The sequence below is a fragment of the Carassius gibelio genome, chromosome B12 (assembly GCF_023724105.1).
Source record: "Carassius gibelio isolate Cgi1373 ecotype wild population from Czech Republic chromosome B12, carGib1.2-hapl.c, whole genome shotgun sequence".
Lineage (NCBI taxonomy): Eukaryota > Metazoa > Chordata > Actinopteri > Cypriniformes > Cyprinidae > Carassius > Carassius gibelio.
The window spans coordinates 22,448,524-22,467,811 of record NC_068407.1 but is presented as its reverse complement, the minus strand read 5'-3'; the positions used below and the strand labels follow the sequence as shown (position 1 = coordinate 22,467,811).

At 40.1% G+C, this 19,288-nt stretch overlaps 1 protein-coding gene across 1 annotated transcript in view; it reads right to left on the bottom strand.

The window, feature by feature from the left end:
• Positions 1-18,912, bottom strand: part of LOC127968709 (kelch-like protein 11) — a 75,117-nt gene extending 56,205 nt beyond the window's left edge. The window contains exon 1 of the mRNA XM_052570050.1: positions 18,233-18,912. Within this exon, the coding sequence (XP_052426010.1) occupies positions 18,233-18,855 (623 nt within the window). The 5' untranslated portion in view covers positions 18,856-18,912. The remainder of the gene's footprint in view (positions 1-18,232) is intronic.
• Positions 18,913-19,288: the final 376 nt, after the last annotated feature.

Below are 19,288 nucleotides of genomic sequence, written 5' to 3'. Positions count from 1 at the left end.
TTTCAACAATATTTTTACAAATTTTACAAATAATTTGAAATATGTTAGTGCAGCAATGTTGTGCATGTGTTATTGTATGTAGGTTTTTTTTTTTTTTATAGCTTTGAAGGGAAGCACCATAATAATAATAAAGAAAACATATGAATGTATATCTCAGTTTTGTATGCACATTCAGTAGCTTAAAGTTTTCTTAAGCTACGATATGATCACTTTGTATGTTGAACAGAGCAAAATGTAACATGGCAGCACAATTTTTTTTTTTTGAGTGTCAAAATCAGAACAATAATATAACTGGATTAAACCACTGGCTCTCATCATCACGCTCTCTTTATGCACTTTTGGACCCCAGTGACTTTAATCATGTTCAGAACAACAGCTGAAACGTTTTGCAGTATAAAGAAAAGCTAGTATGGAACTAGATAAGGACAATAATTTTTGGAGGGGAAACCTCTCAGTGGAGAAAAACGCACCAATGATATAACCGAAAATGGTGGACACACCTGGTTCTACAGATTCGGAATTAAATTAAGTCTAAAAATGCTGCTGCCTTAAAGGGGGGGGGTGAAATGCTATTTCATGCATACTGAGTATTTTTACACTGTTAAAGAGTTGGATTCCCATGAAAAACATGGACAAAGTTTCAAAAATTAAGTTGTACGTTTGAAGGAGTATTTTTGTTCCAAAAATACCTCTTCCGGTTTGTCACAAGTTTCGGAAAGTTTTTTTCGATTATGGGTCTGTGTGACGTTAAATGGAGCGGAATTTCCTTATATGGGTCCTAAGGCACTTCTGCCGGAAGAGCGCGCGCTCCCGTATAGCACAGCACTGAGAGCACAACAGACTTCACTGATCAGAGTGATAGCGTCGCGAAAAGTCACAAAAGAAGTGTGTTTTTGGTTGCCAGGACAAGACAACCCTGCACAGATTACCAAAAGAGAAACAGCATTAAGGGACCAGTGGATGGAGTTTATTTTTACAGAGCATCAACGGAGTTGTGCAAGTGTTTTTGTTTGCCCCTGCATTTCGAAGATGTTTGTTTTACAAACAAGGCCCAGTTTGACGCCGGATTTGCACATCGTTTATTTCTTAAGGATAATGCAGTCCCAACGAAAAAGGGTCACGATCGTGTGTTGGAACCGCAGGCGGTGAGTAAAACTGCTTCAAATATCTCTGTGTTGTTAACTTAGCTATCAGCGTGTAAGCACATCAAGTAAACAACATGCGATGTTGTCATCAAACTGCACTTTCCACATGTACAGCTTAAAAAAAAAAAAAAAAAAAAAAAAAGACGACATAAAGTGGAACTTATTCATTTTCCAAAACCGCTAAGCAAATATATACAGTTTCAGTACATACCACATAGAGACGCCTTTGCTGATGCTGCTCTTGTTAAATTTCAGCCTCTGGATCTGTGTCACAGCTTCCAAACTCTCTCAACGCAAAAGCCTACTGGCGCTCGTGATTCTTTAGCTCCGCCCACACACCACGCCTCTAGGCGCTCGTGTTTTTTTCGGGAAAAATCGGTACAGACTATCTTTCTCTTATAAATATAATAAAAATAAAGACTTTTTGGAGTTATGAAGGATGCAGTACTACTCTATAGGTACTCAAGATTAACAGGATATTGAGTGAAAACGAGCATTTCACCCCCCCTTTAATATACCCATGCAGAACAAATATTGCAGATCCGAAATGCACCTACGATGCCCAGAAACGCTGCTTATTCAGAAGGCACCCACGATGCCTGAAAACGTCCATTTCTCAGTCCCTCCAGAAAAACATGATTATGTGATCGCTTGATTTAATGCATAATCAGCCAAAGGCCACATATTTATGCGGGGTCGCAAATTTTTTTTGCCGCATAAACTGCAGATTTCATGAAGCAAAATATGCAGGGCTAGCATGCTTTCATAATCCCTGTATTTTCGTTGCAAAAAACACACATATATATTAGCAGAAAGTAGTGTTGCAAGGTGCACCGATACTTCAAAAGTATCGCGATTTTTTCTCCTAACGCAAGCAGCAAAAAAGCACTACAGCGATTTGTTTGGTCAGACAGTTCATAAATAATATTCACATTAATCGGGGATTAAACGTGGAGTTATGTTCTGTATGCCAAATATGAGCATATCTGCACTGCACCTATAACTGCGCTTTGTATCAGCTGATTGCTGATGGAGATTTACATGCTTGGCTCACTGACCCTGTATACTCATTCATTTCGTTCATAAACGAGATGTATCAGTTCATTCAATTCATTCACGAATGAGAAGATCTCTCGATCTCGTTCAGTGGAGGGCTTATGGGTTCAATCACTACATTCAACAAATGCTCCGTCACATCTTGAGTAACTGTTTGACCGGATGAAACAGTTCACAGAGCTGGTCACGAGCTGCGTATGCGCTGCTAATAGCGCCTCGCTCGCGCTTCTCCGCTGAGGCTGGCGACAGGCCGGCGACACACTGGATGCGTGGCGCAAGCGTCTCAGGCCGGTGACACACTGGCTGCGTGGCGTGAGCACCGCGTGTCTGAAGCGTCCCAGAAGCATCCCAGAAGCGTGGCGGATTCTGTGTCTTTACACACCAGAAGCGTGCCTGACGCGGCGCTGGCGCGCTGCTGCTGTAGAGGGAGACCGTTGACAGACCAGGCTCATGTCTTCATTACAACAATATATACTTTTTTTTACACACCTACACCTACGCCTACTGATAAAGGACACCGTCAAAAGTACTGACGGCGAAATAGATTATGTTTGACAGGTGCAATATTTGAAAATCGATAATTATTATTATTTTTTTTTATTACATTTATATCTGAATTTATGTCAACCTATAGACTTTCAAATATCAAAATATCAGGAATTCATATGTATTTGTGTACAAAATGACATTTAAACACATTTTCCTATTATATTTAGCCTGGAAAAGCTTCCAACACGCGCGCGTGTCGCGGTAAAAATAGGCGTCGGTTCTATTTCTAGCAAGCAAGCGTTTGCCGCGCGTCTCACGCAGGCGGTCTGTAAGCTCTAACCTGTTAACATGGGAGCCGAATTAAAAACCGACACGCCACGCGGCTGAGACGCTTGCGCCACGCATCCAGTGTGTCACCGGCCTCAGCCGTGTGGCGTGTCGATTTTTAATTCGGCTCCCAAAAGCATTTTGCACAATTGTCTTTGAGTGACTTCACCTCCCAATACAAATACCTCTGACAAAAATTGACAGCTTTCAGTGTGAGGCATTGGAAATTCAGATGCTAAAGTAATTGCTGTTCCATTTGAGTTTTGGCAGGTAACGTGCTACACAGTGAAAAAACAGACATGGTAATTCATAAAACCTCATGTACTTGTTCTTATGATGCATCTATGCTAACATTAGTCTGTTTCTCTCTTATTCAGAGGGTCACTGCGGTCACCCGGATCCAGTACGTATCCAGACCAGATGGTGGATCAGCACCTAGAAAGGACCTCTACATCCCTGAAAGACAGCGGAGACCAGGACAACTAGAGCCCAAAAATGTACACCCAAAAATGAAAATTGTCATTAATTATTCACCCTCGTCTGATAGCTCTCGAATTTCATCGAATTATCTTAAAAAAATATATCTTAACTTGTGTTCTGAAGATGAACGAAGGTCTTACAGGTTTGTAATGACATGATATAAATTTAAAATATACATTTTACATTTTAGGACTTTAAATGATTTTAAATTTAAAATGTTAATTGTCAATGTAATTTTACTGTGTATTTAAATAGCTAAACATGTAAAAATGTAATAGTTAAACAGCTAGACACAGGTCATTCAGAAATAATTTTCTTATTTATTTGCAACTTTTTTGGGGGGGATTTGCTGAAAACAAAACAAAAAGGGAAAACTGCATGTTGTTCGTCATTGGTACAAATTTGTGAATGTCAGATGCCATTAAAATTATTTTTTACCAGTCTAAATAACCTGTAGTCTTCATTATTTATTAATCCATGATTGCTTTGTTAAGCAAAAGTGAAATTCTGAGAATAACCCAAAACCAAAAAAATGCAAACACACATATGGTAAAAATGACTCTATCTTGGGTTTTCTCAATAACCCCGCAAGCTGGGTTACTATAACCCAAAATGTGTTCTGTCCAATATTTACCCAGCGCTGGGTTGCCAATTGGGTTATTTTTAACCCAGCCATTTTTAGAGTGTATTAGCGAACAATGAAGCCTAGGTTTTGTTAAGTTAACATTAACGTTACATATTTTCTAACTGAATCATAACATAATTGTTTACACATGTACTTTTAAATGTGTAAACAATTATGTAATGATTCAGTTAGCCTAACGTTAGTTGTCTAAGATGCAGTTTTTAAAGATTAAAAGTTTTAAAAGTGTCGGGCGATCAGCATCACAAGTGTTGGCTAAGGCATTAGCTATAGAACGAATAGGCTAGCTAGTTACATGTTGCTCAAAATATGTAACGTTAATGTTAACTTACTTAAAACGTAGGCTTCATCGTTCGCAAATATATACATTGATGGTAATTTATTTAACTATGATCTGCGCAGCATTTTATACGTGCAGAGACATTTTATGTATATTAGAAAACTCATTCTAATTCATTCCCACTCTTCTTCGGTGGTAACTTAACCCAACTCAGTGCTTCTTGTAATGAGAGCTGTCAATCAAGGTACAAGGATGTCCCTGTGTGAAAGTGACCAATCATAATAGGGTCAGTGCCCTCCTTGGTTTCCGCCCCCAAATTGTCAAAAGTCATGTAGACTCGAGCGAGCAGAAATCAGCTGAGCGAGCAAAACGAGAAGGGTCTGGCTGCAAACTTGCACTTGCACTCTCAGACTTGCACTCCCAGACACTTGTGCTTCCGCTAGCGACGTCACTTGCAGTCTTTATTATTATTATTATTATTATTATTATTATTATTGTTCTATTTATTGATAACTTTTTGTTTGAATCGTTCAACATTTTACAACAGTAGCCAGGTGGTGAAGACAAGAAAAAAGAAACTAAATTACAACGTCACTTGCAATCGCTACTTGCATTCTCAGACTTGCACTCTCAGACACTTGTGCTTCCGCTAGCGACGTCACTTGCAGTCTTTATTTATTTATTTATTTATATATTTTTGTTCTATTTATTTATACGTTTTTGTTTGAATCTCTCAACATTTTACAACAGTAGCCAGGTGGTTAAGACAAGACTAAATTACAATGTCACTTGCAATCGCTACTTGCACTCTCCGCTACCTGTGACGTCACTTGCAAGCAACACAAATCGTGCATGTTGCCAATGGAGACAAGATGCTGTGGTGGTGATTAAACGATTAAAACTAAATTAGTAGGCCTACTACTATAAACAAAGTCTTTCGTTAAGCGTTTTCCTCCTATAAAAACAAACAATTAATATGGCATAATGTATAAGGATACGTTAAGTTCAATTAAGATTAAGAAAAATGAGAAATTTCAACATTTACAGCAGAAAGTGGATAGCCTACTACTATAAACAAAGTCTTTCGTTAAGCGTTTTCCTCCTATAAAAACAAACAATTAATATGGCATAATGTATAAGGATACGTTAAGTTCAATTAAGATTAAGAAAAATGAGAAATTTCAACATTTACAGCAGAAAGTGGATAGCATGAAATAATCAATAAATAATGAGTCACATTCAATAATAATACAATACAAAAATAAAAAAATGTACCAAATATAAAAACAGTGCAAGTGAATATGCATAGATGGCATTCTTTCTGTCTCTGAGTTGTGGTTTCTGTTTAGTACTTAACCGTGCTGATTATAAAGTCTCACGGCCGCAGGAAGAAAGGATCTCCTGAATCTCTCCTTCGCACAGCGTGGGTGTATCAGTCTGTCACTGAAGGAGCTGCTCAGTGATGTTAGTGTCCCATGAAGTGGGTGGGACGAGTTCTTTAGCATGGATGAGAGCTTAGCTCTCATCCTCCTTTCTCCCACCACCTCCACTGGCTCAAGTGAGCAACCCAGGACAGAACCAACCCTTCTAATCTTCCTGTCTGCCACTGTAATGCTGCTACTCCAGCATACCACACCAAAAAAGATGGCTGACGCCACCACTGAGTCATAAAAGGTCCTTAGGAGTGAACCCTGTATTCCAAAGGACCTAAGTCTCTTGAGCAGGAACAGTCTCTTCTGGCCCTTCTAATAAAGGGCACTAACAGTGTCTGTACAGTCCAATTTATTGTTTACCTGGAACCCAAGATACCTATTGGAGTCCACAACCTCAATATCCACCCCCTGAATACTTACAGGTACCATGGAAACATGCTTTCTCCTGCGAAAGTCCACCACTAGCTCCTTAGTCTTTGCTGCATTGATAAGGAGGTGGTTTATATTGCACCAGTCCACAAAGTCCTGATTCAGTTGTCTGTACACTCTGTCATCCATCAGAGATAAGACCAACGACAGCAGAGTCATCAGAGAACTTCTGGAGGTAGCAGTCTGAGGTGTTAGAGGTGAAGTCTGCAGTGTAGAGGGTGAAAAGGAATGGTTCCAATACTGTTCCTTGTGGTACCCCTGTGTTGCAGACCACTGTACCAGACTGACAGTCCTTAATCCTCACGAACTGTGGTCTGCTGGTGAGGTAGTCCAGGATCCAGGTTGAGAGGTGAAGGTCTACTCCAGCATCCTCCAGCTTGTCTCTCAGCAGTGCAGGCTGGAGGGTGTTAAAGGCACTGGAGAAATAATAAAACATGATCCTCACAGAGCTTCCAGCTTTTTCCAGATGAGAGAGTGATCTGTGGAGAAGGTAGATAAGAGCATCATCCACCCCAACACCAGGCCGGTAGGCAAACCGGAGTGGATCCATTGACGAGTTCACCAGGGGATGAAGATATCCTAAAACAAGTCTTTCAAATGTTTTCATCAGATGAGACGTCAGAACCACCGGTCTGTAGCTGTTCATGTCCTTGGGGTGTGGCGTCTTAGGCACAGGAAACAGACATGATGTTTTCCACAGCTGTGGTACTTGGCCTAGCCTCAAGCTCAGGTTGAACATGTACTGAAGAGTCTCACACAGCTGGTCAGCACAGGACCGAAGGAGCCTTGGACTGATTCCATCTGGTCCTGCTGCCTTCCTCATCTTCAGTCTCCTCAGCTCTCCTCTCACCTGGTTAACGGTAACGGTAAGAGACAGTTTAGTAGTTGGATGCTCGGGGCTTAGAATAGTTGTAATCGAGGGGATGAGATATGGAGAAGTAGGGGTACTAGAGATATAAAAGGGTTCTGAATCAAGTGTCAGCGATGTTAATGTGCTCGTAAGGGGTGTCTGTAAAGTGGGAGGCGCAGATGCCTGGTCAAATCTGTTAAAAAAGATATTCAGGTCATTCAGCCACTGATGGTCCACCTCAGGTTGAGGTGTGGTGACTTTATACCCAGAGATGGTATTCAGGCTCCTCCAGACACCTCTGACATCGTTATTCTGCAGCTGGTCCTCCATTTTCGTCTTGTAGCTGCATTTACCCTCCCTAATCTTCTTCCTCAACTCCCTCTGCACAATTTTTAGCTCCTCTTTATTTCCTGACCTAAAAACCCTCTTCTTCTCCCTCAGGAGCACTTTTTTATCCGGAGTAATCCACGGCTTGTTATTGGAAAAACACCGTATGGTTTGGTTGGGTACAGTGCTTTCCACACAAAAGTTAATATAGTCTGTGATGCAGTGTGTCAAACTATTGATATCCTCCCCATGATCATTTACCAGGACATCCCATATGGTCTTTTCACAACAGTCCCTCAAGGCTTCCTCCGCCTCCTCTGACCATTTTCTCACTGTGTGGGTCACAGCTGGCTGCCTGCATACCAGAGGTTTATACACAGGCATGAGGTGCACCAGGTTGTGATCAGATCTTCCCGGGGGGGAAGAGGAGCAGAAGTGTATGCATCCTTAGTGTTTGTATACAATAAATCCAGTATTTTATTGTCCCTGGTATGATAAGTGATATACTGCTTAAAAGTGGGCAGAATAGAGGACAGGGAGGCATGATTAAAATCACCAGAGATAAGGAGGAAAGCATTTGGGTGCTGTGTCTGCAGTCTGCTGGTAACATTATGGATATATTCACATGCAGCATTTGTATCAGCTGATGGAGGCACATACACAGCTAACACGATACATGTGTAAACTCCCTCGGCAAATAGCCAGGTCGCATGCTAACTGCTAACAGCTCTATATCCTTATCACAGTATTGTTCTTTAACAGTGATGTGACCTTGATTACACCATCTTTTGTTCACAAACACTATCAGCCCTCCTCCTTTCTTCTTACCGCTCTCCCTCGTCCTGTCAGCCCGTCTCATCTGAAAGCTGCCCAGCATGATGTTTGTGTCCGGAGTTTGCTCCGTTAGCCATGTTTCCGTAAACACCATGACGCTGCTATCTCTGTACTCCTGCTGGTGCCGCGCTAGCACCCCAAGCTCATCCATCTTGTTAGAGATCGATCTTACATTTCCCATAATAATAGAAGGAAGAACTGGATGGTATCGTCGTCTTCTGACTCGTCTCCTTATTCCAGCACGGCACCCTCTCCTTTTCCGCCTCAGTTCTGGGGGAATTTCAGGTCTTTCTCTCAGTAGCAGCGCCGGGCTGCGGAATGCTAACAGCTGATCCCTGGTGTAAACAATGGGACCGTAGCCAGCCGCCCCGTCTCCGGACGCAATCTTCATAAACAGTACACCAACCAGAAAAAAGGCCAGCAAGATCACCTCACGGTTAATGTACATGGTAGGAAATAAAATCAATATATATAAAATTAAAAGAGAAAAAAGGCTAGTCAAGCCAGAGCTGCTGTAAACAGGCTGCCACTGCGTGCAGCGCCGGACGTCAAGAAACGTACACCCAAATTTAAAAGACCAAATTCGATATAGTTATTATTTAATGTACAACAAGGCAAGCAGAGGGCTATGAACACAATGCGAACGCTTAATGTGGCCAAATAACAGATTAAGATGATAAAGACAATTCAGTAGGCATAGCCTATGTCTTGTTTTTGACTCAAAGTATGTACAGACCAGCAAATATGAAAGTGCATTATGAAATGCATTAAGTGATTTTAAAAGGAACAACTCCGTACAGGCAAGCAGACGAGTACAGAAGAACGCAGTGCGTTAAATTGTACATTAAACGTTCCTTAAATTTCCTCCTATAGAAAATCATTATAAATAAAACACATAATGTAGCTTAATGGACAAAGACAGTGATATAAATGAGTTGTAGACAGTTTATTCTATATGGAAAAATGCTTAACGCGAAACTTTGCGCGTTGCGTTTATTCACCACCACAGCTTCTTGTCTCCATTGGCAACATGCACGATTTGTGTCGATTGCAAGTGTCGCAGGTAGCAGAGAGTGAAAGTAGCGATTGCAAGTTTATTTTTTTCTTGTCTTCCCACCTGGCTACTGTTATAAAATTTTGGGAAATTCAAACAAAAAGTAAAAAAAAAAAAAAATCAATAAAATAAAAAATAAAGACTGCAAGTGACCTCACTAGCGGAAGTGCAAGTGTCTGAGAGTGCAAGTCTGAGAATGCAAGTCTGAGAGTGCAAGTACAAGTCTGCAGCCAGACCCTCTTGAGCAAAACAGGATTCTACTGCACAAGCAGAGTTAACCTAGGAGAGTATGACAGGCGCTCGCTCGCAGCTACATGTACACCTCTCGGTTGTTGAATTTGTGCGCGAGTACTTTTATCATGCCAGCTGAAGGTTCATTTTTGCGCATGTGAAATAACAATGTGCTCGTGAGCATGTCTTACACGCTCATAACTTTTGACAAAAAAATAACGCCATATCCAACACTAGCAGAAAGTTGAAAAGTTGTTTTACTTCACACAAGTAAAGCGCCATTTTCCCCCTATTGCCATGGGAACCTTATGAAGAGACGTAATTACGTGACGTGAACATCATCTGCAAACCCCGCGGTGAAACCATAAACAGTAAAAGGGTGAAAAGGCTAGTGACAATGCCCCTGAATTTTCGAGATACCCCTACCGGAGGTAGAACTAAACCCAACAATGTTTTTCCTCATCTCTAAGGTCTCCCATATATGAAATGGATTATTGGCTAAAAATATTTTACTGTTAAATTAACAGATATTGTTATACACCACAAAACCAATAAAGGACTAAAATATAGCCTGTCCGTATGGGAGTTAAGGCATATAAACTAATGTAGATCAATCACACAAGCTCTGAGAGCTTTGAAACTTGACATGTTTGTAGTCAGGAAGTTGATTTAACTACTAGAAAAGACTGGATGTGAATATCTTGATGTATGGAATAAATAGACACATGTAAACACATATCTAAAATAAGCGGACATGCACAAATTCAATATCTATGCAGAATGTTTTCATCTACTTTGTGCTTGCTTTGCCTGGCATTATCATAGAAACACATATGATGGCTTGCTGGAAAGGTGGGGTTGTGCTGAATCCAGCAATACCAAATATGTAAATATATGATAAAAGAGAAGTGTTCTGTCACTCAATGTATGATGTGTCCAAAATGAATGAAAATGGAACACTGACATAATTGAGTCCAAACCCATTCATTATCAGTGGTGAGAAGAATGTTGAGAAATTCAAATATAAGAGACATCAAAAAATATTTAATATGGCACCTTGTACTATATGGAAACAAAGATTGAAAATTTTAAATCGAAAGATAACACCTTACCATAGCACAAACAGGAGACCAGGAGTTTTAACTTAATGAACTTTTTAATAAAACTATAACTTAACTTCACACAATACAACTTAAATTACTGTCTTAAATAAAACAAATGGCAATCTAACTAAAGAAACAAACACTCTTTGGGGAAATGAGCCCTGTCTTCTCAGGCTGTTTAGTTTATTTTCTAGCAGCAACCATTTGGAACATGAACTGCTTTTGGTAACCGTTGGAGAAGGGTCTGGCTGCAGACTTGCACTTGCACTCTCAGACACTGCTTCTGCTAGCGACGTCACTTGCAGTCTTTATTTTTTATTTTGTTCTATTTATTGATAACTTTTTGTTTGAATTTCCCAACATTTTATAACAGTTGCCATGTGGCGAAGACAAGAAAAAATAAACTAAACTACAATGTCAATTGCAATCGCTACTTGCACTCTCCGCTACCTGTGACATCACTTGCAATCAACACAAATCGTGCATGTTGCCAATGGAGACGGTCCTGCAAGAAAAAGACAAGCACAGACCTTGGCCACAGAACAGCAGAATATGAACGCAGTGCACAAAGTCTTTCGTTAAGAGTTCAACACTTAAAAAAAACACTTAATATGGCATAATGTATTCAGACACATTAAGTTCAATTAAAAGATCAAATTCGATATATAGTTATTATTCAATGTACTGCAAGTCAAGCAGATGGCTATGAACACAATGTGCAAACTTTGTCCTCCCATACAACATAACGCTTAATGTGGCCTAATAACAGACTAAGATGATAAAGACAATTTAGTAGGCCTAGGCTAGCCTATATGTCTTGTTGTTGACTAAGTATATACAGACCAGCAAATATGAATGGGCATTATGTATTAAGTGATTTTAAAGGATCAACTCCGTACAGGCAAGCAGACGAGTACAGAACGCAGTGCGTTAAATTGTACATTAAACGTTTTCCTCCTATAGAAAATCATTATAAATAAAACACATAATGTAGGTTTAATGGACAAAGACAGTGATATAAACAAGTTGTAGACAGTTTATTCTATATGGAAAAATGCTTAATGTGAAACTTTGCGTGTTGCGTTTATTCTGGGCTCACCTGCTTGCCTGTACATATTAGTTATGTATTTTAATAAAGTAGAGAAGCATGAGTTTGGCCTTTCTCATCTATGTCCATTATGCCACATTTCGCGGTATGTGAGGAAAATACTATATACATATTCCTTATATTAATGAACTGTACATTTAATTTGATATTTTAATAGCATCTTAATATATTAAGCCATGTTAAGTGTTTTTTTTTCTATGCTTAGCTAGAGACTTTGTGCAAATGTTCATATTCTGGTGTTCTGGCCATGGATTTGCCGATCTTGTCTTTTTCTTGCAGGACCCTGTACGTTATAGTACTAAATTAGTTTTAATAATTTAATCACCACCACAGCGTCTTGTCTCCATTGGCAACATGCACGATTTGTGTTGATTGCAAGTGATGTCACAGGTAGCGGAAAGTTCAAGTAGCAATTGCAAGTGACATTGTAATTTAGTTTCTTTTTTCTTGTCTTCACAACCTGGCTTTATAAAATGTTGGGAAATTCAAACGAAAAGTAATAAAAAAAATAAACAAAATAAAAAATAAAGACTGCAAGTGATGTCACTAGCGGAAGTGCAAATGTCTGAGTGTGCAAGTCTGAGAGTGCAAGTACAAGCCTGCAGCCAGACCCTCTTGAAACATTTTGGGGTCAACCCCCCATGATGTTACAACTGCAACACACCACTCATCCACATTGTCATCAGATAGAGGGGACAAACCAAGGGCAGGGCTGAGCGGGTGGGGCGTGAACCCGAGACCCTCAGTGACAGATTAATTGACAGCTGCTGTTAGAGTCGCTAAAATGGAGAGTGACTCTAGAGACGCAAGTAGTTTTGCAACAGAGCGTTCATTTGAAGTAGAGGACTTTTCTCCCCCACCTTCACCTGAAGTGGAGGATGTCGAGGTGTCTGAGGACACAGGGCCAGGGCCTGAGCCATATCAATTCAAGCCACTGGCTCAAACTGCGGTCTTAACTGATAGGCATCCGATGATGCTAGCGAAGCAGCCGTGCAAGAGAGAATGGGCCAGTCTCGGAGTAAGGCACTGCGTCGCTTTTCAGCGTGAGCTGTGTGGAGCATTACAGCTGTGTGGAGCATTACCGAAGCATTACAGCTATGGATTTTTAACAAAACAAGCCTACTCAAATGTATCTAACCTAACGATTTTCATTCGTTATTGTAAGAAATGAAAAAGAGTTATGCAAAGATAGGCTTACTTGCTTACTTAGTAGACAGACCTTTTTTCTCCCATAAATAAAACCTGTTAGCCTACTTGGTGCATTTTACAAGCACAGTGCCAACTTTGAGTCAGTAAAATAATAATAAAAACAATAATTTAATGCTGGTATCCAAAACATTCAATACAAGTAGAATTAGAAATTAGATACATTTTAAAACTTCAATGCACATGTATAATAAGCCTAGTAATAATAACCCAAGTACTATCGATCATAACATACTTCTACAGAGACTGGAAAACTGGGTTGGGCTTTCTGGGATGGTACTCAAATGGTTCAGGTCATACTTAGAAGGGAGAGGCTATTATGTGAGTCTATTAGAGCATAAGTCTAAGTGGACGTCCATGACATGTGGAGTGCCACAAGGGTCAATTCTTGCACTGCTCTTGTTTAGCCTGTATATGCTTCCACTAAGTCAAATAATGAGAAAGAACCAAATTGCCTATCACAGCTATGCTGATGATACCCAGATTTACCTAGCCTTATCTCCAAATGACTACAGCCCAATAGGAGGATCTTTGATGACATCTTTGTACGCATATGCGAGTGGTTGTGTGGCAACAAAACAAACAGTATGGCGGGCTGTAAAGACGCAACGAGCACTTTCAAGTGAGTTAAGGCCCGTTCACACCAAGCACGATAACTATAAAGATAACGATATTAGCGTCCACACCAGCGAACGATATTGTCTGTGTATTTTAAGCGGACGCGGCACGTCTGCTGCTTTAAATTCTCGAGGTCATTACAGCAGGATTGATTCTGATTGGTTGGCAATGTTTTATCGTTCATCAGGGGGAAAAAATCGTTCTGAAAGTGATTCCAACGATATCGTTTCTTTATCGTTATAGTTATGGTGTGGACTCTGCTATTCTTTAATATTGAGAACGATTTTTAGAACTATATCTTTATTGTTATCTTTATAGTTATCGTGCTTGGTGTGAACGGGCCTTTAGCGGGCAAAATCCTCAATATATAAGCACTTTAACATCTGAAGACCGGAGGAGGTTTGGAGAGAAGCTCAAAATTTGTATTGGTGACAAAATCGAAGCTATTCAAAGCCCATATGAGATCTGGGATGACAAAAAACGTTGGTCCGACTCGCCCGTGTCTTGGCCACGAATCTGCTGGGGAGACATTTATTCTTATTTAATAGAAACCCCTGGACCCTTCACTCATGAAAGATTAAAGGCTTTCAAAAGTCTGAAGGCCTATGATTATTTTGTTTCTCGAAAAGTTGGGCCAGTCTTTTCTGCCAAGCAGAAAGCAGTGATCGTGCTAAAAGCAGAGGTTAGACCTGGCCAAGCAGAGTCACAGCATGATTCGCATCTCCCGTGGGTGAACGCCAAAGAGAACGGCGAAATAATCACTGCTCACTGCGACTGCAAAGCCGGGTAAGTCTTCATTGATCAGTGTTCTTATTTACTTATTTATTTACTGAAAATGTAGTGACTGTTGTACCAATTCAATTGTTTTCAGTGTGAGACTTTCAATGGCGTCTGTACTAATGGTGAAAAATTGTATATCACAGCTTACACATTTCTCCTTCTTTCAAATCCAGTCTTGGAGAAACATGCATTCGTGTAGCAGCTTTAATGTTTAAAGTAGAAGCAGCCGTCAGGATAGGACTTACAAATGCTGCATGTACTAGTGAGGCTTGCAGCAAAGCACAGCTACAGAATGATGTAAGGAACATAGTCTGGGTGCTGTGGATTGCGGTTTGGGACACCTGAATCAGAAAGCGAAAACATATGACTCGGTTGATTTGACTTACCATGAACAAAATGTGCCTCACAAACTCGTTTAGAAGCTGCAGGCTTTCTTCGGAACGTCCAGGTTCAATCGCCTAATTGCACGCAACCATTTCTTTCATTTTTTTTCACTATCCTTTTCGGAGGGAATTCGAAAAAACTTTTTATCAGGCTCCCAACTAACCATACAATCGACCACACAGCAAGAGTGAACCATCCTCTTCTCTAAATCCTCCTCCAAACGTGCAAAACAATCAAATTACAGGTATCTAGCGGTGTTTCCTGCCACACGATTCCCATGATGCAACGCGACAAACATAAACAATGACGTCACAAAAGATCCGCCTATTGACTCCCTCTGCCAATGCATTGATAAAATTAATAGTTGGATGTGCCAGAGCTTTCTTCAGCTAAACAAGGAAAAAACTGAAGTCATTGCATTTGGAAACAAACATGAAGTGTTCAAGGTGAATGCATACCTTGACTCTAGGGGTCAAACAACTAAAAATCATGTCAGGAATCTTGGTGTGATTCTGGAGACCGGTCTGAGTTTCAGTAGTCATGTCAAAGCAGTAGCTAAATCAGCATACTATCATCTCAAAAATATTGCAAGAATTAGAGGTTTTGTTTCCAGCCAAGACATGGAGAAACTTGTTCATGCCTTTATCACCAGCAGGGTGGACTATTGTAATGGGCTCCTCACCGGCCTTCCCAAAAAGACCATTAGACAGCTGCAGCTCATCCAGAACACTGCTGCCAGGATTTTGACTAGAACCAGAAAATCTGAGCATATCACACCAGTCCTCAGGTCCTTACACTGGCTTGCAGTTAAATATAGGATTGATTTTAAAGTACTTTTACTCGTATATAAGTCACTAAATGACCTAGGACGGAAATATATTGCAGATATGTTCACTGAATATAAACCTAACAGAGCACTCAGATCACTAGGATCAAGTCAGTTAGAAATACCAAAGGTTCACACAAAACAAGGGGAGTCCTCCTTTAGTTACTATGCTGCCTGCAGTTGGAATCAGCTTCCAGAAGAGATCAGATGTGCTAAAACACTAGTCACATTTAAATCTAGACTCAAAACCCATCTGTTTAGCTGTGCATTTATTAAATGAGCACTGTGCAATGTCCGAACTGATTGCACTATATTTTCACTTTTTTTTTATGTAAAATCATTTTCTAACTGTTTTTAAATTAATTTTAGTTAAGTATTTTTTTTCATAATTTTAAAAGTTTTAAAATTGCTTGTCTTTATTTTTATTATTTTTCTTCATGATTATTTTACTTTATTTTATGTAAAGCACTTTGAATTACCATTGTGTATGAAATGTGCTATATAAATAAACTTGCCTTGCCTTGCCTAGTAATAAGTAGACATTTAAAATACATCAATAACTGATATCATAGTTTAAAATAGATAAAATCAGAGTTAAGGCTTGCTTTATGTGTTGCTCGATGAGGATTTCTCAATCGTTGCGACTTTAAATCCTGAGGACACAAAATGCTGTGGAAGCTCCTGCCGCGGAGTGAAGAAGAGGTGGCATTACGAGGATTCTCAGACAGTTGAAGTGACCAATGGAGTTAAGAGATTTGCTCTCAATCTATTTTCAACACTTTAGATTGTTTACCACGTGGGGTTTAACCAATAGCATTGAATTGTGAAAAAATATGAAATAGACAAAATTTGGACATGCGAGGATTCTGCCTGTCAGTGACGATATTTTAATAAAGGTGTTCCATTCCAATGTTAACCTGATTCAATTGGATCTGTGGTTCATATGAATTGTATAGTATACTGTGCCTTATGAAATGTATCATTATTAAATGTATCATAAATATAGTTGTATTGTGTGAAGTTAAGTTATAGTTTTATTAAAAAGTTCATTAAGTTAAAACTCCTGGTCTCCTGTTTGTGCTATGGTAAGGTGTTTTCTTTCGATTTCAATCTTTGTTTCCATATAGTACAAGGTGCCATATTAAATATTTTTTGATGTCTCTTATATTTGAATTTTTCAACATTCTTCTCACCACTGATAATGAATGGGTTTGGACTCAATTATGTCAGTGTTCCATTTTCATTCATTTTGGACACCTCATATATTGAGTGACAGAACACTTCTCTTTTATCATATATTTACATATTTGGTATTGCTGGATTCAGCACAACCCCACCTTTCCAGCAAGCCATCATATGTGTTTCTATGATAATGCCAGGCAAAGCAAGCACAAAGTAAATGAAAACATTCTGCATAGATATTAAATTTGTGCATGTCCGCTTATTTTAGATATGTGTTTACATGTGTCTATTTATTCCATACATCAAGATATTCACATCCAGTTTTTTCTAGTAGTTAAATCAACTTCCTGACTACAAACATGTCAAGTTTCAAAGCTCTCAGAGCTTGTGTGATTGATCTACATTAGTTTATATGCCTTAACTCCCATACGGACAGGCTATATTTTAGTCCTTTATTGGTTTTGTGGTGTATAACAATATCTGTTAATTTAACAATCTTAGCAGTAAAATATTTTTAGCCAAGAATCCATTTCATATATGGGAGACCTTAGAGATGAAGAAAAACATCGTTGGGTTTAGTTCTACCTCCGGTAGGGGTATCTCGAAAACTAAAGCACTTTTTGACCATTTGTCACTAGCCTAGAAGCCAGGGTGAAACTTGAAACGCGCAAATCATTCTTATTTGCCAACAAATAATAAGCACAAAAGAACGCGCGAAGCAGTTTCCCGATTTGTTACATGACAGTGGAGCCAAATTATATTGCGAAAACTGCGGTTTGATGACAGGAGAAAAAAAAAATGATTCCCCCAACACCCCCTTCTTACTAGGTTACTAACACGGTTTCATTCAGTAGTTGATGCAACTTTACAGTTGTAAGATTGTACTTTTTTATTACAAAACAGTACCAAAAACTTACAGTTGTAATTATATTAGTAGTATGTAAAATAATTTACGTTGCAGTAAGAGATTGCAACTTAAATATTCTGTGATTTAGTATGCTCGCTTATCATATGAAGTAATAAGAAATTACTCTTTACATTAAGGTAATTAGTAGCCTAGTGAGAAAAAGATGTTGGGGACCTTTTTTTCTCTTTTTCATCAAACCGCAGTTTTTGCAAGTTTCATCGCATAAAATTGCAAAAATATCCCGCATATTCCATCGCATTTTTTAAGAAAACGCGCCGCAAAATCAAGGATTTTTGCCCGCAAAAATCACACAAAAAATCCGCGTTTTTTTGGAGGGACTGATTTCTATGACACCCAAGGTGCTGCAAAAGCGCTTCTGACTCAAACGACGACTACAATGCCTGTTCTGAAAGTACATGATGCCTAAATGCGGACCACATCCATAAAGCCCAATGAGTATTTGTGATCAGATATCAACACGTGTTGCTGTCTAGGTATGCAGTTCTTCGTGTTTTGACAACCTGCACGATTTTCTCTCACCTGTCCGCCAGCTCCAGAACCTCATGCACGTTAGCGGTGCTCACTCGTATCTCGCCCGTGTACATAAACTGGATGACGCTCTCCACCGTCTCCTGGTCGAGGCCTGCCTCGCTGCTCCACTCCTTCATTTCCACCCGCCGCGTCACCGACTCCGAAAAGTGACCCCCGAGCAGCGGTGTGAAATAATCCGTGGCCGCAGCCAAGACTGAGCGGTGGGCGCAGAACTCGAAGCTGTTGGCGGCTCCCGGGGCACTGCTGAACGCCAGCGTCACGTCGCAGAAGAGCCCGAGTTTGCGCTGCTCGTTTTGACGCCGGGAGAGTTCCGAGCAATGGGACGCGGAGGCAAACTCCTCGGCCTCCTCAGACTCGCCGTCTCCAGCTAGAGTGCTCGCCGTGCTCGGACCGCCGCTGTTTCGGCTAGCGTCTTCTGGATTCGGTGCGGCTGTGGCCATCTCGTTGTCTGCACGGTCGTTCCGTGAAGTGCGTAGTATGTTGAGGTGGTGGAGCACACTCAAACATACACACTCCAACATAAACAGCGCTCGACATGCACATGCACATGCGCACATACACCGCAGGAGTCCTGTTGACGTTCTTTTTCTTCTTTCGTTTTTTTGTCGCATTGCAATCTCAGTGCATACCGCCACCTACCTTTAATGTTATGCAGACATAATTTCTTACAATTAGTTTTTCATTTTTTTTTCTTCCTCACTTTTTTCTTCCTCGCATATCAATCCTTATATATAATTATTTTATGCTCCATCTCATTCCATCTCTCCACATCCGATCTGACGCTGCGTGTTCAGCTCCTCCAGACCGGCCTATACAATCTGGAATAGACAAAAACATCCTTATTCTATATTAAATCCTTTCACTTAATCCTGTAGTATGTATTGTGACGGGGTGAAAAAGCGCATGACACGAGAATAGGTGCGTTCCCCGAAGGGTGGATTTTATTTATGGCGTGCCATCCGGTCCAAAAATAAGGCTACTGATTTGTCGTGGGAATTCACAGTACAGTTGCCCCTAGCCACTGAGTTTACCACCAGGTGGCAA